At 36.9% G+C, this 27,901-nt stretch overlaps 2 protein-coding genes across 4 annotated transcripts in view; both read right to left on the bottom strand.

Moving 5' to 3' along the window:
- Positions 1-11,471, bottom strand: part of LOC121384778 (exportin-7-like) — a 53,029-nt gene extending 41,558 nt beyond the window's left edge. The window contains exons 1-7 of one of the 3 annotated variants that reach the window (XM_041515355.1): positions 11,440-11,471; positions 5,813-5,959; positions 4,826-4,919; positions 4,035-4,105; positions 2,940-3,035; positions 1,709-1,786; positions 1,216-1,365 (exon numbers count right to left, since the gene is read on the bottom strand). In XM_041515355.1, the coding sequence (XP_041371289.1) occupies positions 1,216-1,365; positions 1,709-1,786; positions 2,940-3,035; positions 4,035-4,105; positions 4,826-4,919; positions 5,813-5,959; positions 11,440-11,463 (660 nt within the window). In that variant the 5' untranslated portion in view covers positions 11,464-11,471. Of the gene's footprint in view, positions 1-1,215; positions 1,366-1,708; positions 1,787-2,939; positions 3,036-4,034; positions 4,106-4,825; positions 4,920-5,812; positions 5,960-11,139; positions 11,213-11,439 lie in introns of those variants that run through there. The other 2 variants (XM_041515357.1, XM_041515356.1) reach the window with 2 other exon arrangements.
- Positions 11,472-17,215: 5,744 nt separating this feature from the next.
- The window catches only part of LOC121383236 (erythroid differentiation-related factor 1-like), a 51,597-nt gene continuing 40,911 nt past the window's right edge, over positions 17,216-27,901 (bottom strand). Inside the window, exons 20-22 of the mRNA XM_041513129.1 lie at positions 27,256-27,403; positions 23,359-23,578; positions 17,216-20,997 (exon numbers count right to left, since the gene is read on the bottom strand). Coding sequence (XP_041369063.1) covers positions 20,835-20,997; positions 23,359-23,578; positions 27,256-27,403 — 531 coding nt within the window. The 3' untranslated portion in view covers positions 17,216-20,834. The remainder of the gene's footprint in view (positions 20,998-23,358; positions 23,579-27,255; positions 27,404-27,901) is intronic.

Raw genomic sequence — 27,901 nt, 5'->3', positions numbered from 1 at the left:
AATCAACAGCAACAATATGGCACAAATTATGAAATCGTTTGGGGTGGGGAATTGATGGGTCACTTAAAAAAAAAAAGAAAAAAAAAGTTATTCAAACTAACATAAAGATTGCTATTTAAAGAAATAACGAGTTCTATATAAAAAAAAAGAAAAGAAAAAAACCCACTCTCAAATTTTTATTTGGGAAAAAAGGAAGGAAGAAAGAAAAAACAACACCATCCATAAACATCCACCCACCCCCACATTTCTGTATGTTTGTTAATTTAATGTCATAGGCCTTAGAAGTGGGGGTGGGTGTATGGGGTACTGGCTTCAGACTGAAGATATTGCTTAACCCCATCCCAACCCCACCCACGCTGAAAAAACTCGAAGTAATATATTAACTGCCCCTAACCCCATTAAGGTTTTGTTATTCCCATTTATTCCAGTTTGTATACAATTAGCTGAAAAAGATACATTTTCATATTCATATATAAATACTCTATACAGTAGTGCGTAAAACAAATTTGGCTAAAGCATTTTTATTATGGCTAATAAAAATTCCATTTGGCTAATATTTTGGCTACAGGTATTTTTGATCCAGGGTGAGCCCTGCAAGTTCTCAACTTTTGCACGAGTCTCGCTGCACAGAAGCACAGCAGACATAGAAGCCTTAGGAGTATTTGTTCTACTGGAAGGCGCTGGTTACAGCTATCTACTGAATTGTTTATCTTTGACAGTAGTTTAGAACTCACAAACAGGACTGCTGACAGTTACATAATTTATTCAACCAATCACAAGTTGTGTATATATGTCCACACCTTCTTACTGTGTATATATTTTTAACAGTTGACCACTGGCAGTTGACCTCTTATAATTACTGTTGCGTGAAGGATATAGTTTGGAACCAGATGTCAAACGCGATTATTTATAAATATATTTTCCAAATAATTATTAATAAATGAATTTTTTTTATATATATATTAAAATTCCAAGACTTTCCAGGGGGCTAATTTATTTTTCCAGGGGTTTTAAGCACTTTCCAGGATGAAAATAAAATTTAAGCACTTTCTAGGGTTTTCCAGGATGCATACAAACCCTGATATTGATAAATTAATTATATATTATTAGTAAAGCAGTTGATAATTTCCACTAGCCCAGACCAAAAATGTACCAGTCGAGACGGAGGGCTAGTATATTGGATAAATCCTGGACCGTGAAGAAATACAAACTCACCTGACTGTCATCATTCAGGTCTAGATTCTTGAGGTTTCCTGCCGCCTGCCGTAACAAAGAGCACGCCAGCTGGAAGATCTCAAACAGCTGCGTGTCCCGGAACGAAGACGCAATCTTCCGGTGTTTCGCCAGAGATCGGCTCGCCTCAGCCTGCAATCAAAGTTAAATGTTAGTTTGCTTTGTTTAAAAACACTGCTAGAGCACACTGATTTATTAATTGGCTATTGGGTGTCAAACATTTGGTAATTCTGACAGTCTTAGAGAGGAAAACCTCTACCTTTTTTCCACATTAGTAGCAAGGGATCTTTTATATGCACCATCCCAGACAGGATAGCACATGCCATGGCCATTGATATACCAGTCGTGGCGCACTGGCTGGAATAAGATATAGCCCAATCGGCCCACTGACGGGGATCAAACCTGGACCGACCATGCATCAGACGAGCATTTAACCACTGGGCTATGTTAAAAGAATTAATACTGAGAATCTTACCTCACTCACTTGGTTCATTTCACAGACGAGCTGAGACAGCAACTGAACTCCTATCATAACATGCTGAGTGGAACCACTCTGAAAACAGAACATTGGTACTCTTTACACACAGACTAAATTACCTATAATAGAATACACAAAATCCTCATTCAGTCTTGTTTTGTACCACCTCTACAGGCCCCAATCTAACTAGTGAAATGGTGGGTTTTTTTTTTTTTTGCCAAACATCAGCTCAAGATGCCAAGTTACTACTAGTAGTGAGAAGTAGAAGTTTCCATATCTTGGACCTAATCTAATCAGATTTCAAGGAAGAAGGAAATGTTTTATTTAACGACACACTCAACACATTTTATTTACGGCTATATGGCATCGGACATATGGTTAAGGACCACACAGATATTGAGGGAGGAAACCCACTGTCCCCAATTCATGGGCTACTCTTTTCGATTAGCAGCAAGGGATCTTTTATATGCACCATCCCATAGACAGGATAGCACATACCATGGCCTTTGATGTACCATTCGCAATGCACTGGCTGAAGCGAGAAATAGCCCAATGGGCCCAACGACGGGGATCGATCCCAAACCAACCACACATCAAGTGAGCGCTTTACCACTTGGCTACGTCTCACCCCAATCAGATTTCAAAAACAAAATCACACAATAAGACACCAATTTATGTTCTTTCATCAGTTCACAAATAAGTTCGCGGATAATTTTATTGATCATTAAATGCTCAATAAGATGAGGTATCAATATAAAGTGACGTCATCAGGTGTTATGTTCTGGTAGTTTCTAAGGCCTAAAAAAAAATAATGTGTTTCCAGTTTCCCAACCTACCCTAATTTTTTTTAGCAACCTTGAAATATTTTCAAGCAAAATTAAAAAAAAAAAATAAATAATGATCTCAGATTTTTTGCAATCAGTAAACTAGCTTCGAAACACCTCAACAGATGACAGTTTCTCGGTTTGATTCGATTTATATATAAAATAAAATAAAAATTAATAAAAAAAAGTTCCAAACTACCTATCCTATTTTGTTCAAGGATGAAACCGGAAACACATTTTGTTTTAGGCCTAAGTTTATGACTGCTCATTTTAGAACATATGGAATCAGCATGTAACTGATTAGTGACCCATGTGAACATAAAATTGTGTCACAGACATGCAAACAAAACGACAGTAAGCAAAAACTATTGTCCCGGCTAATGGTGCTACATCACAATAACTACCTGTATGAACTTCCCCACATCAATAACCACATCTCTGAAAACATAGTCATCCTTGTTGATATCAAACCAGCCAAGTTTCGTAATCCTTGCAAACAGCTACAAAAATAAAATAATAATAAATTCATTAATAGCACAGGGCTTCTAGAATCTTTATAAAATCCACTAGCCATGGGATCAGTGATTTTAAAAATGTACTAGCCACAGTTAAAAATTCACTAGCCCTACTTTACTTTAATATAATTTTACTAATTGATAGTAATAATCAAATATGACCCCTAAACAGGGAGATAGAGCTTAAACACACTAACACTTGATTGTGGTGGTGGGGGTAGGATACATATATATTTACAAAATAGACCTAACTTCAGCATTTGACTCTTTTTTTTTTTCACTAGCCTTTGGGCATGGCAATAGTAGTTATTTACTAGCCCAACATTGAGTATCACTAGCCATGGGAGTGGGGCTACAATAATCTAGAAGCCCTGATAGCAGTTTCTTTTGGATAACATCTTATTTATTTTTAAATGCAATAATTTGATTAACAGCCACCTTCTAATGAAATTGTCTTAAGGACAAAACACTGAGATGACATTATTTAAATTAAGACATTTTCAATATATAATTTAAAACAAATATTACAACAATGTTTTTTGTAAATAATTTCAGTTTGATTTGATGTAAGAGGAAAAATAAGTGTTTTGGAATAACAAAAAAACAAACTATTTTTGATTGCAATGTAGAAAACAATCGGCTCAGAAATATATAACCTGTAGTACAAATACCAGTGCAAGAAAAGTGCGCTCCCTGTGGGAAGAACTATAAGTTCACATCCCACTAAGTATTTTATACATCTGTATTATGAGTAATTTACATGGAACACAATGGTACATAAAATTATTAGGTTTTTTTTGTTGTTTTTTTGTGGGGGAAGAGGAACTCCTTCATTTAGTAATACATACAAACATAAAGATTACAATATCATTTTCTGTATTTAGTTTTATGTAGCAATTTGTGATAGAAAACTTAATATAATTATTAATTGGTGATGCTTATTTAGGATACATTTTTAAAAATTAATAAAGTATAAAAACTCACCTGAACTAGTGCTTGGGACACATAGTGAACTAGCTTAGGTCGTGTGGCTAAATAGTTGAGAACATAATTTCCTGAAATATTATCATAAGTTATTAACACTGTATAAGATATTTTAAATCATTTCATTGGAGTTTCCTAAAAAAAAAAGAGGCAAAATAGCACCCAAAGATGATCTTTTATAAACAAATTCACAAAAAAAATCAATGCTTAAAAAGTAGGGGTTACTGTTGTTTTCATAAAAGGCCAGCAACACTTTCCACGTAGAGCTGAAATTCATAACTCTGGAAATTTCTCAAAGTTTTTTCTTCCATGTTCTTCGTGAAAATTGTACTTTATCAAACATACAATAACCATCATTTGTTCCAATAAGCATTTTCAAAGATTAGAACAAAATCCATTCTGAATATGAACCATACTTTTACGATCCCTAAAAAACAATTTATGATTGATATATATTTTTTTAATGCAATGGCAATGAGACAAATATTTGTTTGTGTTCATTTTACAGTACTGACAGTTTCAAGTCTGTTGACATCTGTAGGCATGTGTAAGATTTATTATTAATATCGTTAAAATAAATTGACAAAGTTGGAAAAAAAAATTATATTAAAAAACAACTTCTTAAGTGGGTCAATTTTTTGTGGTGTGCATATAAGATAAAAAAAATTAACCATGTCCCTAAATGTGATTCATGCTACATTAACCGATATGCTTTAACACTGTATATGAATAATCAAAAGAATTAGAAAGATGACGACACATCTGTAATGGAAGACAGTGAAGGCACTTACTGATGTCAACCCTCTGTTCTAGTGGAAGAGTGAGATTAGGGCGGGTGACAAGCTTCGTAAGTGTAGTCGCCGCCAAAAGCTGGGCATATGGAGACTGGAAAACAAGAAAGTAAACCTGCACTACAAGTGTTCGACAAATGTTTCATAAAGTCACCAGACCTCAAAAAAGCTTTGGCTAGTGCCCATGTAATTATAGTAATACAGCTGATAATTGCCACTAGCCCAGACCAAAGTTCCACTACCCTGGGCGGAGGACTAGTGGATTTCTCGAACCCTGGCTATCATCAATAATATAAATTATATCATTTTTGTCAAACGTGGTTTCTGCCAGAGGGTACAAAGGGTAAAATTACGTACATTAAAATCTTGAAATTAATGTACAATTTTTTTTTTTTTTTTAGAATTATTACAGTAAGAAAACTGCTGTTTAATTTTTTTTACTGTATATGAAATACAGTGTCCAAGTGTAAAAGAATTTAAACCCATAAACACCTAGTAGGGACACTTGTGATCTATTTTGGTTTTGGAAAGTCTGTCAACAATAATGCTTTGAAGTAATCTAGATGTATAAAACAGACATTCAAATAATGATAATACGAATGAATATTAGTAATGTTCCAGCTAATCAAGGTTGTGGTATGTACTGCCCTGTATACGAGAAAGTACATTACAAAAATTTGTTTTAGTTTTTTGGGGGCGGTAGTATATTTTTTCTCTCTGCAGAAAATTTGAACATCACGAGCTGTAACTAGTTTAAACTGTGTTGCTCAAGGTGTCAATTAAATTTGGCTTTCTTCCCTTTCCAAGATAATAATTCCAACACTATATAACCGTAAATAAAATGTGTTGAGTGCGCAGTTAAATAAAACCTTTCCTTCCTTCCAAGATAATAATAATTATTTAATATCTTCTGTCAATGTTTTACACAATATTAAATCAAATTCAACTTCTCTAGTCCGTCAAGCAGCTAGTGTAGTGAGAACCTACATTTCCACGCTCCAGTAGAAGCTGACACTTGCTGAGACATCCCGGAGAATTGGCAAAGGCTACCAACGCTTTCTCAGCTTCAGTTCGAATGTTACTGTCTGCGGTTTCATATAGTTGTTTGCATAGTTCTTCAAGCTGTAACAATTCCTGAGGAAACAAAAATTACACAGAGATTATGATATATGAATGTCTAAATGAAACCATTTATCGGTTGTGTAAAAAAAAATTGCAAGTTAACACATTAAATATCCTATATATAATGTTCAAAGAAAAAATGGGGCATGCAAAAATTGACCTCACTTGCAATGGGTAAACGAAACAGCCATTTGTGTAATTTTCACACAAGTGAATTCCATAGCCAAAACAACCCAGGTCTCTGAGAATTAAGAATTGGGTTACATGAATTCCTAAATGGGTTATGCAAAAAATAAATTCAAGTAACTCATTTACTTTCGGTGCAACCTTTATATTCATGTAAATGTCCTAAATGTAATGCATGAATGAAAAATAGCTTATGCAAAATGAGATTTTGCACGAGTGCTACATAAACAAAGCAATCATTATCCCAATTTTCAGACAAATGAGAGGAATGACCACCATGGTAGAGTTGTGAATTAGTGCATCAAATCACAAATTGCTAATCAGATTTACTCTATATCTAGTGACTCAATAACATGTTTTTTCCCCACAGAACCTTTTTGTTTATGAAATGTAGTACTTTTTCTGGTGCTAAATTAAATTGTCAGTCGTGTAAATTAAATTGTCAGTAGTGTAAATTAAATAGTCAGTAGTGTAAATTAAATTGTCAGTAGTGTAAATTAAATTGTCAGTAGTGTAAATTAAATAGGCGTGTTATTTCTGCTCCCCTTGGAAGTCTGCATGTTACCATGTGCAAAATCAAACACATGCATTTTGAACCGCACATATCGAAATGTGTCATTTTAGTTTTAGAACCAAAAAGTGGGGTTTTTTAACGACACCACTAAAGCACATTGAATTATTAATCACCGGCTATTGGATGTCAAACATTCAGTAATTTTGACATATAGTCTTAGAGAGGAAACCTGCTACATACATGTATTTCCATTAGTAGCAAAGGATCTTTCAGGGCTCGAACTTAACAATGGCACCGATGACAACTGCCGTCGTTGAGATATAAATTGCCATAGGCCAGGAGCATCACCGATGGTACAAAAGTGCCGTCAATAAAGCTCCCCAATAATGGCAAAATGTTTTTATCTGATGTACATTAGTTGCCAGTATATAACATTAGTACATTTAAAATAGATCTAAATACAGCAAAATAACATTTCCGTATTAATTTTTATTTTGCTGCAAAAGTCTTCTCTTTTTTCAACTGCCATGGGCAGGCTTTAATAGTTTAAACTGCATTTGGTGGTCCATTTCACTAATTGCAATTTTGTTTTTAAATTGCCGTGGGAGACAAATTCTTACATTCGAGCCCTGATCTTTTATATGCACCATCCCTGACAGGAGAGCACATACCACAGCCATTGATATATATATACGAGTCATGGTGCACTGGCCAGAACGCGCCCACCGGCGGGGATCGATCCCAGAATGACTGCACATTCAGCAAGCGATTTACCACTGGGCTACGTCACTCCCCCTTTTAGTATCAATAATTTAATGTACAGATTTATGGGATTGGAGTGTTGCACAGGCAAATGCTCACAAGACAAAACTTTACTACACTAATGAAAAAAAAAGACAACTGCTCACAATTTTTTTTAATAAACTTTATTTATGGAGTAAAACATATTGCATCAAAAATAGCACACACGAAATCAAAACAGTCAGAAATATCACAGAAAATATTACACGTGTATCTACTCAAAACGACAGGGAAATCCCCCAGTGTCCTGCACTACATTGGTGCTTCTTAGGCAATTGCCCTCTTTTATATTATTCATTTATTTATAATTATTTCTGTGCTTCTATCCAATTACGGTTCAAGCACGCTGTCATAGGCACACACCTCAGCTATCTGTGGCGTTTGGCCACGACAGTTAGTGGTTAGTGAGAAAGAAGTTGGTGTAGTGGCCTTACACCTACCTATTGAGTCGCTAAAACTCACTCTGGGTGGGAGTCGGTACTGGGTTGCGAACCCAGTAGCTACCAGCATTTTAAGTCCAGTGGCTTAACCACTACATCATATTCTACTCCATTAAAAAAAAAATATATATTTATCATATAATATCTTACATTTTCAGTGCAATCAAAATATGTGATATTTTTCAGATCACATACTTTAAGAATTTGATAACTTTGCAAATTCGATGTAAATTAATCAAGGTCACGGCACTAGGTTTATTGACATTTAAGCAAACGTACTTGGGTGACACTCCATGATTGACGTATGCATTCATAGTCATCAAATAAAAATATTTCAATGGCAATTTGACACTGAAAGGTGTCCAGCGTTCAGAAAACAAAAAACATTAGGCATAACTTTATTCTGATGTAAGGACATCCAAAATGACATCATTCGAGTTTGACGTCATTTCCATTCAAAAATACACTGCGCCACATATTCGTACATCATTTGAATATCTAGTAATGGTGGACTGGAATTAAAGTTGTGTGTATAGTTTACAAAAACATGTATTAAGCGTGAGCTTATATGATAAAGAGATTATTACCCTCGTGTATTTCGGTATCGTCAACATCATATATTAGGAATAAAAATAATGTATTATGCGAGCATATATATATGATATTGATGATACCGAAAAACACTCTGGTAATAACCTCTATATATATAAAAAACAAATTGGGCATTTTTTCCCCATTGGTGTTGCAGGCCTCCGAGAATTGAAAATCTGCATGACCCATTTATCGGTTACGCAGAAATAAATCTGCGTGACCCATTTCCTTGTTGCGTAACCCGTTATATCCAAGTAAATGGTTCTTCAAACTTAGCGAAAACAAAATATAGGATACACAAAATTAGATTTGCACGAGCAATGTGCAAACGAGAGATCGTTCTTGCCATTTTCAGGAGCCTGTGTTGTGATATTTTGTCTTTGTGTCATGGAATCGACTGGAGTAGTAAAATACTGGGGTAAGTTCAGCCAGCCATTTGTCACCAACGTTTGCCAGACTGATTTTAGCACTACAAATTAAACCGAAAGACCAATTCAGGAATCAGTCAAAATAGTTAAAACATGATTAGTGAGAAAAATGGTTGGCTGAACATAGTCTAGTACTCTGTTACTGTACATTTATGAACATGTTCATTTAGGCTACAGATTAGCCCGAGTACTCTGACTGTAAGAGAGCTAGACGGACATTTGGACATAAATACGCTCTCATTACAGTCAGAGACCAAGCTATGTTTTTTTTTGGCAATTCCTGACAACCAAAAAGTTGGCAAAGATTTCTGCTCTAATACCACAACAATCCTATGTTTGACGTCAAATACCTTTACATCAATCATTTTCGAGTTAACGGATTAAAAAAAATCCACATATTAATCACTAATACAAAAAGAAATCTGACAGCACCCACATTCAGCTAAGCTTCGGCAAACTCCGGACAGCAGAATTCTAAGTTCGCCGACCTATATCGTGACGTTGCGGAATCGCCCAGAGCCGATCACGTGATCTACGTCACGAAATAGGTCACCGAGCTTTGTAATTCTTGCGACGGAGTGTCACGAAGCATAGCTGAATGTGGGTGCTGTCAGATTTCTTTCTGTACTATGTGTATTAGTGATTAATATGTGGATTTTTTTTTATCAGTTAACTCGAAAATGATCGATGTAAAGGTATTTGACGTCAAACATAGGATTGTTGTGGTATTACTATTAGAGCGGAAATCTTTGCCAATTTCTTGGTTGTCGGGAATTGCCAAAAAAATACATAGCTTGGTCTCTGACTGAAATGAGAGCGTGTTTATGTCCAAATGTCTGTCTAGCTCTCTTACAGTCAGAGTACTCGGGCTAGCTACAGATTAGCCCGAGTACTCTGACTGTAAGAGAGCTAGACGGACATTTGGACATAAACACGCTCTCATTACAGTCAGAGACCAACCTATGTCTTTTTTTGGCAATTCCTGACTACCAAACGGTAGGCAACGAGTCCCGCTCTAATACCACAACAATCCTATGTTTGACGTCAAATACCTTTACATCAATAATTTTCGAGTTAAGTGATACCAAAAAATCCACATATTAATCACTAATACACATACTACAGAAAGAAACCCGACAGCACCCACATTCAGCTACGCTTCGTGACACTCCGTCGCAACAATTACAAAGCTCGGCGATCTATTTCGAGACTGGGCGATTCCGCCTTGTGCAGCAGTTACAGGGGTCGTCTCATAAGAGGAGGCAGTACGTAGCACATACTTTTGCCGTATCCTGTCGATAACACCCCAAATGTATCCTTCAAATTCAAAATGGAATCAATAATGTGTAATTTTTTGGTTTAATGACGTAATGAAATCCAAATTCATCCAAAACAGCATTAGCCAACTCTTCCATGTTGTAACTTCGCTTGATATGAGATGGCCCCTGTAACTGCTGCACAAGGCAGAATCGCCCAGTGCGCGATCACGTGGTCTATGTCTCGAAATAGATCGCCGAGCTTTGCAATTGTTGCAACGGAGTGTCACGAAGCGTAGCTGAATGTGGGTGCTGTCGGGTTTCTTTCTGTAGTAAGTGTATTAGTGATTAATATGTGGATTTTTTTGTATCACTTAACTCGAAAATGATTGATGTAAAGGTATTTGACGTCAAACATAGGATTGTTGTGGTATTAGAGCGGGACTCGTTGCCTACCGTTTGGTAGTCAGGAATTGCCAAAAAAAGACATAGGTTGGTCTCTGACTGTAATGAGAGCGTGTTTATGTCCAAATGTCCGTCTAGCTCTCTTACAGTCAGAGTACTCGGGCTAGCTACAGATCTATCCAAAATTACTTTTTACTTTCTGATCAAATAAACATGACTCAGTTTTGAAAATGAAATAGCAATGAACATCCAATAAATACATTGAAATGTACTGAAAACAAATTTAAATGATGTGCTGCTAGATTTAAATGATATGAAGCTATATGTTTTTAAACTAATAAGATCTCCGACAATGTTTATGTTTTTGGTGGACATTAAACATGTCATCATCGTCACGCAGTCCGATAAAAGTCAGTCCCCCAAAAACATCACCAGTTACAACCAATCAATATTATTGCAAATCATAAAGCAATATATATACTAATTCTGCCGCAACCTGCCACTTAAAAATACAAATATTTTAAGTGAGAAAAAAAATCATAAATCCCGCTACTCGTGTAAGAGATTTCACCTGCTCTTCCGCCATTTTTGTTTTCCCACATTTTCAATAAGCGCCACCAGAGGACGTTATAGCTCGCACAAGCGTCCCCTTGCGGCTGACACCGAATATATGGAAAGACAAATCTCCACACGTCAAATGTTATTACCGTATTTACAGTTAATAACTTTTTATGTTGGCTTTATTTTTAATATAATGTCATGTATGGTGTTAATAAGTGTTCAGTTTTGATATTGTCGATTCCTTATGGTGTTAATAAACACTGAAAACGTTATTTATGGTAATATATTCCTATATACATGCTATACATACACGTATGCCTGTGTGTTCTGACATCGAGCTTGGTCAGCTGCTATCCAATGACGTCATATATATTGTAGATGATACTGACGCAATATAGCCGTAAATTATGATTTCTTGCACCCTGATTGGTTGCTTTAGCAAGGTTAAAAATAAAAGTAATTTGCATAGACACTATATAGGTTGATATAATATCGACTTCGTTTAAAAAAAAAAAAAAAACCCAAAACAATAAATTAAATTAAAATTAAAATTAAAAAGTGAAAGAAAATTTAAAGCGCCACCATGTCTCAATGAAAAGATAAAAAAATACAAAACCATTTACAAGACAGAGTTAAATGCGAATTTTTTATCGACAATTTACATCACTATATAAAGATACCCGGTATATGGATCATAGCAGCCGGCTACGTACGCCAATGATTTGAAGTGTTCTGAATTGACACATCCTGCATTACAATTCAGTGAGATCCATGTATTTGTTCACTCTGGCCGTTCATCAACGACACACAAGGATAATATAAAAATAATAATACATACATGTATGTAACAGGGTGGTTTACAGGAGGGATGTATAATTGAAAATTCATATTGAAGTGTATATATATATATATACTACTCAAAAGAATTTAAGGGTCAGACGATATTTTCGACATTATTTTCTGAATGTCAATTATATTAGCTAGACCATAATGTCACGCATGGTATTGTTCCATTTTGACGAAAGTGGGTCTAAGCAACCCATAAATGAATTAAAATCCACTGTCATTGACACTGTCGACTAGTTCTAATGGCGAAAACATGCTTACATTTACACGTAAATTAGGGCGAAAGCGAAAGGTCTGCTAAGTGCCCATAACTTGCTTTTTCACAAAGCGCTTCATTTGCACGCTTTGCATGTGTATTCCATGTTCCCAATGCTGAATTTCCGTATAATTGGAGCTTGCGTTCGTGTACGGTGCACACTCCAAATTCGACAATGGTACGACGTCAACTGACTATCGAAGATCGAGGAAGGGCTATTGCTTGGCTTCAGGATGGCAATACGCAAAGAAATGTTGCTCTGAGACTTGGTGTCAGTCAGAGTGTCAGTCAGAGTGTCGTTGGCCGATTGTGGCAACGGTACCAAGCAACGAATTCTGTTCGAAATCGTCCACGTTCGGGAAGACCCCGAAGCACTACAAATAGAGAGGACCGCTACATCACCAATATGGCTCTACGTCAACGCACAACCACTGCACGCCGATTACGTGACAATCTGCGGACTGCGACTGGAACTCGAGTGTCTGATCAAACCATACGCAATTGTCTGAGAGCCAATAATCTACGCTGCCGTCGCCAGGCTGTTCGACCACCACTCCTACCACGTCACAGAACGGCCAGACGTCACTGGTGCACACTTCATCTGCGGTGGCAACGTGTTCAGTGGGGTCGAGTGATGTTCACTGATGAGTCCAGGTTTAGTCTCCAGTTCAACGACGGTCGGGTTCGTGTCTACAGACGTCCTGGGGAGCGCTTCGTTGACGTTAACGTTAGACAACGTCACCGGTTCGGTGGTGGCAGCATCATGGTGTGGGGCGGCATCTCTATCCACCACAGGACCCCTCTCTATGTGTGGTGGATGGCAATCTGAATGGAATCCGCTATCTGAATGAGATTATCCGGCCGTTGGTTCTCCCAGGCCTTCAGCAGATTGGCGGCGGGGCAGTTCTGCAGGATGGCAATGCCAGACCCCACCGCGCCAGGGTGGTAACGGACTTTCTCAGACAACAAGGTATCGCCAGGATGGATTGGCCAGCATATTCGCCTGACTTGGCCCCAATAGAGTAGGCCTGGGACGAATTAGGCAGGAGAGTTCGGGATAGCCATGCCCCTCCGGTCAACCTTCATGATCTGGGTCAACTTCTTATGGCAGAGTGGCAGGCCATTCCCCAAGAGTTCTTCAGACGTCTGATCAACAGCATGAGGCAACGATGTGTCGAGTGTATTCGCGCCAGGGGTGGATTCACACACTATTAAACGAATGTTCTAATGTGTAAAATCCATGTTTGACAACCTTCAACTTTGACAGCATGTCATGTGACTTTCTTGTATACAGTGACGTTTATTTGTGGTTTTTTGTAAATATGGAACAATAAATAAAAAATTTGGTGTAGTTTACATCATCAATCTAATACACTCTGAAACTTATTTGTTTATAAATTTTTGGCCCTTAAATTCTTTTGAGTAGATATATATATAACCAGGGCCGTAGGTAGGATTTTATGTTGGGGGGAGGGGGGGGGGGGGCGCAACTGAGTAGTTAATAGTCTAAAACTCCTTAATCAGTTAAGAAGAGAATTTTCTTTAAGTTTATATGTTTTCTGGATTGCTCCATGCTACGTCCCTAATAACATATAGTGTACAAAATACACGATTTAAGCTGGGTAACAAAACCTACTAGCCATAGCAATTTGGTGATGAATTTTGGCAGGATAAAGTTTTCCAGGTGCAAGTTTTGATTTGTCAAGCAAAACAAATACGTATATATTTAACAAACTGTTTGATGAACAAAATACCTCTTATTTTCTTTCTTCTTCTTCTTTTTTTCTTTTTTTTGCAAATTATTATTATTATTATTATTATTATTATTATTATTATTAAACATTTTAAACATTAAAAAGCAAACAAACCCAAATTAAATTCGCATTTGGCGATTTTCCTGACGACAGCTTAAACCCTGCATATATTAATAAATTGTGACAATATAATTCCAGGCGCGCATGCAGGGATTTTAGCAGGAGGGTCCAGACTGTGCCGAGAGAAGTTTATAGCTGGGGGCGGTGTGTGTGTGTGTGTGTGTGTGTGTGTGTGTGTGTGTGGAATCATGCATCCTAGAAAAATATATATTAAAACAAATTTAGCTTGAGCGGGGAGGGGGGGGGGGGAAGGGTTTTGTAAATCTGGATCCTCGTCTGTTTTGTTTTGGGATTTTTTTTTTTTTTTTTTTTTTTTTTTTTTTTTTTTTTTTTGAGTAAATTAGTTAGCAATAAAAACGACTGCGAATCCAAACATCAGTCATTTCTAAGAAAACAAAAATAAGGTTTATTTTGATTAACGACACCACTAGAGCACATTGATGTACTAATCATTGGCTATTGGACATCAAACATTTAGTAATTTTGACATATAGTCTTAGAGAGGACACGCGCTACATTTTTCCATTAGTAGCAGGGGATCCTTTACATGCACAGACAGGATTTTATAGAAAGTGTGGTTCTTTATGAAAAGTATTGACTTAATGTGCGCCTTGCACTAAGACAGGATAGCACACACCAAAGCCTTTGGTGCATTGGCTGGATAATTTCTAAGGTGTAAAAACAGTTTTATTTGCTGTAATCCAGTTATATTTAATAGTATTACATAAATAATCTCTTAACATTACTTTGTATAGTAGGGACGATCGTTTTCTGAACCGGCCTCGGTGGCGTCGTGGTTAAGCCATCGGACTACAGGCTGGTACAGTGTTCGCAACCCGGTACTGGCTCCTACCCAGTGCGAGTTCTTAAGGGCTCAGTGGGTAGGTGTAAGGCCGCTACACCCTCTTCTTTCTCACTAACCAACTAACAACTAAACCACTGCCCTGGACAGACAGCCCAAGTAGTTGAGGTGTGTGCCCAGGACAGCGTGCTTGAACCTTAATTGGATATAAGCACGAAAATAAGTTAAAATGAATAAATGAATGTTTTCTGAGCCAACACGTCCCCAGAAACAATTCTTCTTGGGGCCATTGCAATCAACTCTATTGGAATTGTTCCACACCGTATATAGCATAAAAAGTTTTTTTTATTGTTGGTTTTTTGGTGTGCGAAAGACGTGTCGAATAAAATTGTTACGAATAGAACTGATTCAATTTGCTAAAAATGACTCATAAATCATTTTTATTCTTCAACCTTTTCTAGCATATGGTTCCAGTTCTAAAATATGTTTATATTTAGCATTTCCACTAATATTATTACCTTGGTTTTGGAAATATTTCTAATAAAAACCTTCCTGCTACGAGGTCGGGCTAAAAAGGCCGTCTTCGGAAATTAGACGTGGGGCGGGACGTAGCCCAGTGGTAAAGCGCTCGCTCGATGCGCGGTTGGTCTGTGTTCGATCCCCGTCGGTGAGCCGGTTGGGTTATTTCTCGTTCCAGCCAGTGTATCGACTGGTATATCAAAGGCCGTAATTATGTACGGTCCTGTCTGTGGGATGGTGCATATAAAAGATCCCTTGCTGCTAATCGAAAAAGAGTAGTCCTTAAAGTGGCGACAGCAGGTTTCCTCTCTCAATATCTGTGTGGTCCTTAACTATATATCTGATGCCATATAACCGTAAATAAAATGTGAGGAGTGCATCGTTAAATAAAACATTCCCTTCCTTCCTTCCAATTACGTAATTTCCCCAAGAAGCATTTAGACGCACGTTTAATATGCATGTTTTTCTTGAGATTTCTCCAAAATGTATTGTGAATAAAAACGTTTTTGTGTCAATTTGTGGTGGGTTTGGCCCGAAGTTGACAAAACTACATGGCTTGAAACCCTTTCACCATATTTCCCCACCCACACCTCATTATCCTATTCACAATATTAGTTATAATCCGTGTAAAAATATGTAGCGATTCGTTTTTAACCGTATATAGCTATTTTGTAGTAATGTGAATATACTTTGTTTTTCAGATCGGGGTATATTCGTTTAATTTGGGCAAAAATCAGTTCCCCTTTCCCCATAGGCGTACGGGCTCAATTTTTGCAGTGTGTGTGTGTGTGGGGGGGGGGGGGGGGGGCAGCCTGGATTTTGCCCAAATTAAACGAAAATGCTCGAATATGGATAACATTTATTCACATTAGCATTACTACCAAACAGCTACATATAGCACGGGTGGGAATTGTTGAACTGTAGAAAAGAGGAAATCTAGAGGAGTCCCGGAAATTCTTGAAATCCTAGGTTAAAATCTGTGCCATCTGATACATTTTGGAGGAAAGGACAATTAAAATGCAAGGAAACGCAATGTTCCATGAGAAGAAAACAGCTGATCCGAGGAGAATTCCAACCCCTGATATAGAGTTGCAAACGAACCACTACGCATTTTTATATGGATTACAACTAATTCTGAGGGTACAATGTTGGAAATACATGATAAAAAGATTTCAGCTTAGCACATTTTGCCCAAATATCTGTATTAATTTTACCTAAATTTAACGTTTTGTTTCAACACTAGGGCTTATGCCCCTCCCGATCTCCACCCAATGCCAAAAACAGAACACTTGGGATGTACAAAAATGAATGTCGTAACTAGCAAGAAAACTAAGTTTTAACCACACAAACTACCATACGATGTTTTTTGTTCAATTTAGTTATAGGATCAGGTACCTTTACCAGTAAGTCACTGTTGTTGCCCCCCCCCCCCCCTCCCTCATCCCCAATATAAAATCCTGTGATCATGTGCTAGTTGGTCTCTTGTTAATTGCCTTTTACGATATGTAAACTTATCCCATCAAATCGTACTGATTAGTAGTTTCGAATGTTCAGCTGTAACAACATTCCTATGGTATTTTAGAACTGTCAATCAAATGGTTGTTACTGGTGCATGTGCAGAAAATTGTGCAGGGGTGGGGTCTACACTGTGACAAGCGAAGTTTTTATTTTGTGGGGTGGTGTGGGAGTCAAAAAAGAAAATTCACTTCGAGCGAGGAGGGGGTGTTCTACATCAAAACACACCCTCTGCATACCAGCCTGTGTTATAAATACAATTGAAACACAAAAACACAGTATAAAATATATTTATCTAATACTGCACAACACAGTATAAAATACATTTATGTCATCTAATATTGCACAATATACAATTGAGTCAAATAATTATAATCAGATCAAGCCTTGAGATAATTATTACCATATTCATACAACCACAATAATGCACCAGAGTGTATAATGTTCTTAACAGTCTCACTAACAAACATCGCACTGGAAAGGCAGACCAAGATTCTGGTCCGTACCCTAGACTTTGGACGGTCTCTCAAGGACATTAGACCATGTCACCAAGATTCTGCACTGTGTCCCAAAGACTCTGTGTCACGTCCCAAAGACTCTGGATTATGTCCCCAGGACTCTGCACTGTATCCTAAAGACTGGACTATGCCCCCCCCCCCCCCCCCCCCCCCCAATAACACTGAACAGTGTTCTGAAGACTCTGGGCAATGTCCCCAGGACTCTGGACAGTGTTCTGAAGACTCTGAGCAATGTCCCCAGGACTCTGGGCAGTGTCCTGAAGACTCTGGACTATGTTCCCAGGATTCTGGACTGTATTCTAAAGACTGAGCAATGTTCAGGACTTTGGGTCTTGTCCTGAAAAAAATTGCACTGTTTCCCAAAGGCTCTGGGCTGTGTCTCCAGGAGTCTGATCTGCATTTCCAGTACAGTGTGATTGAATCTCCATTGGATATAGGCACATCAATTACTGTCATCATCACCACCACCACCACCACAATCGTAATGGGACTAGTACAAACATGACAAGATTTGAGAATGGTTGCACATGTAACCTTCTTCAGTTGTGTCTTAGTCATAGCACACCACTAAGTTTGGTGAATAGACACAATATACATGCACTGATCAATGATTAACAACATATATGTGCTGTCCTATTTATGATAAAGTGCTTACAAAAGATTTCATTAAGAGTACCATAGACTGTGACAGATGCACATGCAGATGTACAAACCTGACTCAACCAGAAGCATGAAAATTACATCATGTTTTCAATAGTATGGGACACTTGCACAACAAAACAGAAATGAAAAGGGACTAGTTGTGGAGAAATGAAAATATTTTATCACAGATTGTTGTTCTTTGTCTTATATTACAAAATAAGATTAGCACCGAGTGTTGTGCCTGAATATTGACATATGTATAAGTATGCAAGTCATATAATTTTGATTGATTGATAATTTGGAGAAAACTTGGAGTGTTTTCTCTTTTATGGATACATTAGCTATCCTCAAGGATTTGTTTTGAGGACAGGTAATGTGAAAAGAAATGGAGAAAACTTGGAGTGTTTACTCTTTTATGGATACATTACCTGTCCTCTAGACAAATCCTTGAGGACAGGTAATGTGAAAAGAAATGGAGAAAACTTGGGAGTATTTACTCTTTTATGGATACATTACCTGTCCTCAAAACAAATCCTTGAGGACATGTAATGTGGAAAAAAAATACATATAGTGGCTGTAGGTGAACTTTTGAATATTATAGATACCCCCTTTTTTAACTGCACCTAATCCCTAGAGAAAATCAATCAGCCACCCTTGATCTGTCTCAGAAAAATATACATTCTACTCAACATTTGCCAGGGATAAAAGAAATTACAATGCTATAGGTATGGTGAATAGTAAGAGATAGTTTGCAATTCACAAAATAAACAACTCACCTGCCTTTTACCAAGTTATCTATCAACCCTCTACATTAACGTTTCCATAAGAAGCCAGATGGCACCTACTTCTATTTTTTATATAGACAGTTTGAAAGGTTTTAGTGACAAATGAAAAAAAAAGGGTAGATAATGCGACCAAAACAATCGCGAAGTAGAGGGCTATCTATGATGATATTATTTCACTACCTGTCAACATGAAGCATGCATTTGAAAGTTTGCAAGGTTGTTCAAAGGTATTGCAGTTAAGATTTTCCACAAATTAAATCATCATATCAAATGTCATCTTTTGCCTCCACACAATCAAAGATGTTTAAACAACGATGACATGAACAGAGGGGGTTGGAATGCTTCACAATGGGGATGTGCACCAGCGTTATGGAGCAGTTGGTCCTGGCTTTATTCTTATGGACAATAACACATGCCCACATCATGCTTGTATGGTTAGTGAATACCTGAAGAGGGAATCAACTAATCCTATGGAACGGCCTGCACATTCTCCAGACATAAATCCAGTTGAGCATGTTTAGGTCATAACCAATACAACCTCAGACTAAGAATAACTTGCAGCAGGTGCTCCAGGAGGAATGGGCTTGTATTCCATATCAGTACATTATCCACATGGTTGGTAGTATGCAAAGAAGGTGTCAAAGTGTTATCGAGTCTCATGGACATCATACACAGTACTGACAACGCAAAAGTAGCACTTCATATCTACTCGCCGATTGGCTAGTAAATGAAAGCATTTATTAGCAAACTCAGGATTGTTACTCGTCAGGCAACATATTATCACATCTTAATTTGGACATACTTCAATCATTGTGGATAATAAAAACATTCTGAAGTTCTAAATGCCTCGATCGTCAAACTGGCCAAAACTATGAGTGTGATACCCCATTCGGAATAACTCGGGTGACTTTAGGTATCTGACAATATGCATGATTTGCAAACACTGTCCTAAACCGGAAGCTGATGTTTATAATACTGATCATCAGTTACTGCACTGACTGACTGAGACTGTAAAATAATGATTTATGTCATAATGATAGACAGATGTGGACAAAATAATCTACTCGTCAAAAGGCAAGTGTTTTGTAATCGCCATTGCAGAATTTCACTTGCATGGCTAAGTTTTTTATTCACAATATTGCACCATGACTGACATCTCCAAATTAATCCACTAGATTGTTTGCAACGTGGGCTTTTGCAGTGGACATGTCTGTTTCATATCAACATATGATCAGTTTTCACAATTTCTGCATTGTTTTTCACGATACCAACATCTATTGCCAATTCTACATCTCTTGGACATAAAAATGTCACCACATGAATATCTATGGTTTCCCTTTCTTGCTACAAGGCTATTTTTAAGGATTATGTCTGGCAAATTATTGAGTAGTACTTTGTAACATATAAAAATGCATTTAAAAATTTGAGCAAAATAGTCTTTTGAAAAGTTATTTCTCAAGTACATGTCGTAATTAGGCCAAATAAAAAAGAAAGAAAAAAGTTAGGAGCATCTCCACCCAAGATTCGTTTTTACACATGTATTTTAAAGTTATAACCCACTTGGCTATGACCAACACCACTAAGGGCATTGTAGAAAATTGCTAAAAATAGCTTTTCTCCTAAAATATCTCTTGGACATTAAAACACTGCCACATGAATATCTATGGTTCCCCTTTTCTTAATATACAAGTATTTTCAAGGATTATTCCAGCAAATTATTGAGTTGCATGTCAATTTGGCAACAGCGTTTTTAACGGCACTGCTGACTTCCATCGCAAAATTGATGGCAGCTTGTACAGTACCATTCACATAGTTTTAAAAAATAAAAAATAAAAATAAAAACCATCCGCTCATCAACATTTTTTTGGGGGAGGGAAAAGGGACATTCACTAATTCTTTGTTTTTTCTTTTTTCTTTCTGTGGCCATAACATGAGACTGCCGATATTATCATGCAGCTTCCCGTGCTAGCTGGTCTCGTAGCGACACAAGTTCACTCAGGAAGTCGGCCACCCATTTCCACCTCTCCTTCAAACAGTCCACTTTTTCTGTCTCACTCTGTAAACTTTGGGCATAAAACCTTTTAAGATCTTTCAGAGTGTTTTCACAATGTCTGCAATAGGTAGAAAAAAAATTCCATTAACATTATGAAAATAACATACTAGGAATATTGTATAGAACAATACTGGTGTTTCATTAAATAATATTAAAGTTTGATTTATTAAGTACACCACTAGAGCATACCGATTTATTAACCATCAATTGTTGGATGTCAAACAATTGTAATTCTGACATGTAGTTTTAATTTAAACCTGCTACATTAGCAGCAAAGGATCTTTTATATTCACTTGCCCAGAGACAGGATAGCATATGTCATGGCCTTTGATATAGCAGTCATGGAGGACTGGTTGAGTCGAGAAGAACCCAATCAGACAATGGGTCCACTAAAGGAGTTTGATCCTACAGCCCAAGTATCTCAAGTGAGCACTCTACCAAGTGAGCTAGATCCCACCCCTACATTAAATAAATATACACAACTTCACATATGTTGTTTTCACTTCCTATTTATTACACAAGTTTATTTTGTGCAAGAATATATACCATGAGATCGCATAGTGGTCGAGTGGTATGTTCTTTCACAAAATAAATGAGTGCAATAAATAGGAAGCAAAAACAACGTATGTGAAGTTCTGTATTTATTACATACCTTCTTTTATGTTTTACAAAAAAAGTTTTTAATTTAACGTCATAACAACACATAGTTAAATCTATGATCAAAACTCCTTTTATGGATTTGCTTAATGTTAAGAATCATGCTCTGCGGCTGCCTTGTGTAATGTTTCAAATATGATGTGACATAATTTGTAAATCATATATGACATCAGTGAATAAAAGGTGCTAACTGCAGTAAAAATAAAAAGGGAATTCCCCATTTAAAAGTTCTGGTCCAAATCGCACGTATGTGTGATATAAAATAAATTTATCACATGGTTTCAAAATGTCTTGATTACTATAGTAAGATTGAATAGGTATGTAATAAAGGACTGTAACAAAACTAGACAGAATTCTTATCACACCCCTTTGGCACCCAACAAAAAACACATTAATTTAGACTTTTGGCATCAATATACATGTACACGAGTCTGAATTTAAATCCATATAAAATGTACGGTAAACCGATATATAATACATGTACAACTATGGTTCTATTTCATTTATTTTAGTCACCTATTTTATTATATTAAAACATGTGACTTCCTTTAAAAATTCACTCGAACCCTAACATAAAACATAGAACAGAGTATAAACATGTGATCCATGATCAAACATGTTTGTGGCAGTTATTACATGGTTGATAATGAGGAAGAAGAATTGATGCTTTTGCTTAATCTGAAGTCCAAACCAAAATGTTAACAACTACCAAAAATTGCTCTACCTTTATTTTTCCTTAGATTTTACTCACATTTTGTTCAGACAGAAATCTAGGAAAATCCATTGCAATGACACAGATTCCACATACTAGATGATAACCATGTCACCAATATCGACTTCACTGAGATCACATAGGGCAAAAAGCATGTAATTTTGTGCCGGCTGCCATTTTGACTTTTTATGGAATATTCTCCAAGAGGGGTGAAAGGATATGACTTAATCTAGCAACGTCATAACATGTTATGATATAAAAGCAAACATGATGACGTCATATTAATTTGTTAAATTATTTTTTGTTTGTTTAAATATACCACTAAAGATCATTGATTTTATATTAATTATGTCACATACTTTGGAGGCTTTCACTCCTCTTGAAGAATATTCCATAAAAAAGCAAAATGGCAGAAGGCTGAAAACTGCATGTATTTTGCCCTATGCTATCTCAGCAAAGTCAATACTGGCGACATCGTTACAGTCTCATATGTGGAAGCTGTGTCACTATAATGGTTTTTTCACAACTTGTGTGTGTACAAAATTTGGGGGAAATATAATGGTAATTAAAGGTAGGAGAGTAATTTTTTGTAGTTGTTAACAATTTGGTTCGGACTTTAGCTCGATAAATCAGTTTTGGATTTATGTAAACATTTAAAGTATACTGAACAACAAAACAAACACTAATATTACTTTTAATTACTTTTCTTTATAATTTACAATTATTCAGTTTGAATCGCATTCGTTTTTGAGCCTATAAAAATAATCAATGTTTTGTGAACCACTTACCCCCGTGAAGTCACATCTAAGTAGCCCATAATAAAACACAGACTTAATTTCATTTCAACTGTCAGTCTACATATTATTTCCACTTTATATTTACATTGCTCCATTTTATTTCAATATGACAAATTTTGCAATACTGATAATGTATCAAGTCTGTTTACTTACTATATAAGGTAGAGAATATGAACCCCAACCCTGACATTATTATAACATTTTGGGAAAATAAAAAGATTTAAAAAAATCTAAAATCCTCAGATACACCAACCTTTTTTGTAATGTCGAGTATGTCTTTATGAGCTGTAGAAGAACGAACTGTATCCGAGATAAAAGAATGAAGTACAAATTGCTTTCCTCTGATGGCTCACTTTTCTCCTCACTCCCTCCGTCTGCCTGAGAACACAGTGGCACGATAGCGTCACGACAGCTCAGCAGGATTAAAAACACAGAATGAAGACAGCGTAACTTTCCTTTAGAACTACTCTGACCTAAATATGACACACAAAAACAAAATATATACTGTAAAATAAAATAACAAATTAAAGTAGTAAAGGGTGGTACAGAACTGCTAGCATAAAATGGTGAAAAGTGAAGGAATGTTGGTGTAAAATACCCCTCAGCACATTTATAACAATGGCTATCTATATGTTGCCAGTTAACTTTACAGTTAGATTGTGTTAAGAATTGAACGTTATATTTTTGACGTTCATGCGATGATAAACACCAAAACCGTTTTAAACACTGTATGAATTAATATTGCCATTATACAAAACTGTATTAAAAAACCCAATCGAACTCTATTCCACAATGATTTACAACTGTATCAATACACAAATAAGGGAATTCCCTTAGAAAGTTACATTTGTTTTTTCTCCGTTTTAGAGGAAGTTTGTGATTGTGCGATATTATTCTCAGAAAGGACAGGTCGCGTAATTGTGCACGAAGGTGTGTGTTTTCGCACGTGTAAGTTGTCGATTTGGTGTTTTTGTCAAATGTGACAGAGCTGCATTCATGTCTCTCTTTGTTCAGCATTCTCTGCTATAACTTCTAACAGAAGCTTTGTTTTGTATGGCCTGTCATATACATTATGTATCTCAGATCAAAACCGGAGTCGTTTAAAGCCTGAATTGTCACTGTCAGTCCGAGTGCAGACGATATTGGTTACCAAAAAAGTGCAGTTTTCGCGTTCATGGAAGAATGAATGTTGGGTTTTTAGATCACGTGATAGCACTTTAACCAATCCAGATGCCTATTACAAAACAGTAATTATAAAATGGAATTATTATTGTATAACCTACTCTGGTAGAACAGCTCCAGCATGGCCAATCACTGTTCAACCGACTGCTCACATAAAAAAAAAAAACTACACAGTACTAGTTGATTTTACAGTCAGGCTGTGTACTGTATAACCTACTCTGGTAGAACATTAAGAAACCGTCTATGGGTTACTAGTTGACTTTACAGTCAGACTGTGTACTGTACAACCTACTCTGGTAGAACATTAAGAAACCGTCTATGGGTTACTAGTTGACTTTACAGTCAGACTGTGTACTGTATAACCTACTCTGGTAGAACATTAAGAAATAGTCTATGGGTTATTAGTTGACTTTACATTCAGACTGTGTACTGTATAACCTACTCTAATAGAACATTACGAAACCGTCTATGGGTTATTAGTTGACATTACAGTCAGACTGTGTACTGTATAACCTACTCTGGTAGAACATTAAGAAACCGTCTATGGGTTATTAGTTGACATTACAGTCAGGCTGTGTACTGTATAACCTACTCTGGTAGAACATTAAGAAACCGTCTATGGGTTATTAGTTAACATTACAGTCAGGCTGTGTACTGTATAACCTACTCTGGTAGATCATTAAGAAACCGTCTATGGGTTATTAGTTGACTTTACAGTCAGGCTGTGTACTGTATAACCTACTCTGGTAGATCATTAAGAAACCGTCTATGGGTTATTAGTTGACATTACAGTCAGGCTGTGTACTCTATAACCTACTCTGGTAGATCATTAAGAAACCGTCTATGGGTTATTAGTTGACATTACAGTCAGGCTGTGTACTGTATAACCTACTCTGGTAGATCATTAAGAAACCGTCTATGGGTTATTAGTTGACTTTACTGTCAGACTGTGTACTGTATAACCTACTCTGGTAGAACATTAAGAAACCGTCTATGGGTTATTAGTTGACTTTACAGTATAACCTACTCTGGTAGAACATTAAGAAACCGTCTATGGGTTACTAGTTGACTTTACAGTCAGGCTGTGTACTGTATAACCAACTCTGTTAGAACATTAAGAAACCGTCTATGGGTTATTAGTTGACATTACAGTCAGGCTGTGTACTGTATAACCTACTCTGGTAGAACATTAAGAAACCGTCTATGGGTTATTAGTTGACTTTACAGTATAACCTACTCTGGTAGAACATTAAGAAACCGTCTATGGGTTACTAGTTGACTTTACAGTCAGGCTGTGTACTGTATAACCTACTCTGGTAGAACATTAAGAAACCGTCTATGGGTTATTAGTTGACATTACAGTCAGGCTGTGTACTGTATAACCTACTCTGGTAGAACATTAAGAAACCGTCTATGGGTTACTAGTTGACTTTACAGTCAGGCTGTGTACTGTATAACCAACTCTGTTAGAACATTAAGAAACCGTCTATGGGTTATTAGTTGACATTACAGTCAGGCTGTGTACTGTATAACCTACTCTGGTAGAACATTAAGAAACCGTCTATGGGTTATTAGTTGACTTTACATTCAGACTGTGACAAATATAACATACTCTAATAGAACATTAAGAAACCGTCTATGGGTTATTAGTTGACATTACAGTCAGACTGTGTACTGTATAACCTACTCTGGTAGAACATTAAGAAACCGTCTATGGGTTACTAGTTGACTTTACAGTCAGGCTGTGTACTGTATAACCAACTCTGGTAGAACATTAAGAAACCGTCTATGGGTTATTAGTTAACATTACAGTCAGGCTGTGTACTGTATAACCTACTCTGGTAGATCATTAAGAAACCGTCTATGGGTTATTAGTTGACTTTACAGTCAGGCTGTGTACTGTATAACCTACTCTGGTAGAACATTAAGAAACCGTCTATGGGTTATTAGTTGACATTACAGTCAGGCTGTGTACTCTATAACCTACTCTGGTAGATCATTAAGAAACCGTCTATGGGTTATTAGTTGACATTACAGTCAGGCTGTGTACTGTATAACCTACTCTGGTAGATCATTAAGAAACCGTCTATGGGTTATTAGTTGACTTTACTGTCAGACTGTGTACTGTATAACCTACTCTGGTAGAACATTAAGAAACCGTCTATGGGTTATTAGACTTTTGACTGTGTACTGTTAACAGTCAGAAACCGTCTGTGTACTGTATAACCTACTCTGGTAGAACATTAAGAAACCGTCTATGGGTTACTAGTTGACTTTACAGTCAGGCTGTGTACTGTATAACCTACTCTGGTAGAACATTAAGAAACCGTCTATGGGTTATTAGTTGACATTACTGTCAGACTGTGTACTGTATAAACTGTTAGAACATTAAGAAACCGTCTATGGGTTATTAGTTGACATTACAGTCAGGCTGTGTACTGTATAACTGGTAGAACTAAGAAACCGTCTATGGGTATTAGTTGACTTTACATTCAGACTGTGACAAATATAACGTACTCTAATAGAACATTAAGAAACCGTCTATGGGTTAATTAGTTGACATTACAGTCAGACTGTGTACTGTATAACCTACTCTGGTAGAACATTAAGAAACCGTCTATGGGTTATTAGTTGACTTTACAGTCAGGCTGTGTACTGTATAACCTACTCTGGTAGAACATTAAGAAACCGTCTATGGGTTATTAGTTGACTTTACATTCAGACTGTGTACTGTATAACCTACTATAATAGAACATTAAGAAACCGTCTATGGATTATTAGTTGACATTACAGTCAGGCTGTGTACTGTATAACCTACTCTGGTAGAACATTAAGAAACCGTCTATGGGTTATTAGTTGACTTTGCAGTCAGGCTGTGTACTGTATAACCTACTCTGGTAGAACATTAAGAAACCGTCTATGGGTTATTAGTTGACTTTGCAGTCAGGCTGTGTACTGTATAACCTACTCTGGTAGAACAGTTCCAGCATGGCAACCCGCTCCAGCTCCACTCTCAGCAGGTCGCTGAATGCCTCGACAGACAAGAAGTGTCGCATGGCTCGGTCATAGTGATGTTCTGCCAGCTGGCGTAGGTGGCGCCGCTTCTGATCATTGATCTGAGGAGATACAAATTGTAGATTTAAGTTCAAAACAAAGCAGTCTTAAATTGTATGTTTTAAAAGAAAATAATAGATGTTAAAGCTATAGTCTCAAATATATATTTTTATTCTTAATCACTAGAATAGATCTTCTTCTTCTTTTCGTTCGCTTGTTGACTATACGTCGAGGCCAGACTATGAACGATACTGTTCTCTGTAGATCACTTCTTGTGCCATACAGCTTCTTCTGGAGAGTTGTTGTCCAGGTAGTAGTCTCCCTCAGCTGCTGTAGGTTTATGCAGTCTTGGATGACATGTTCGGTTGTCCACTGGAGCACATGGAAGAAGGTACCAGCTGGTTCAGCCTGTTGTGTCCAGTCCTTAGTCAGAAAATGATGACCTGTTCCTGATGGGACAGCAGGTAATAATCATTGGTTTGTTTGAGAGGTCTATAGAGAGATCTAATATGGTATTTCATCTCTTCGTATGTCACCCAGTTATCCTCCTGTTTTTTAAT

This window comes from Gigantopelta aegis, chromosome 10, assembly GCF_016097555.1.
Source record: "Gigantopelta aegis isolate Gae_Host chromosome 10, Gae_host_genome, whole genome shotgun sequence".
NCBI classification, from domain to species: domain Eukaryota; kingdom Metazoa; phylum Mollusca; class Gastropoda; order Neomphalida; family Peltospiridae; genus Gigantopelta; species Gigantopelta aegis.
This window is presented reverse-complemented; position numbering and strand designations above follow the sequence as displayed.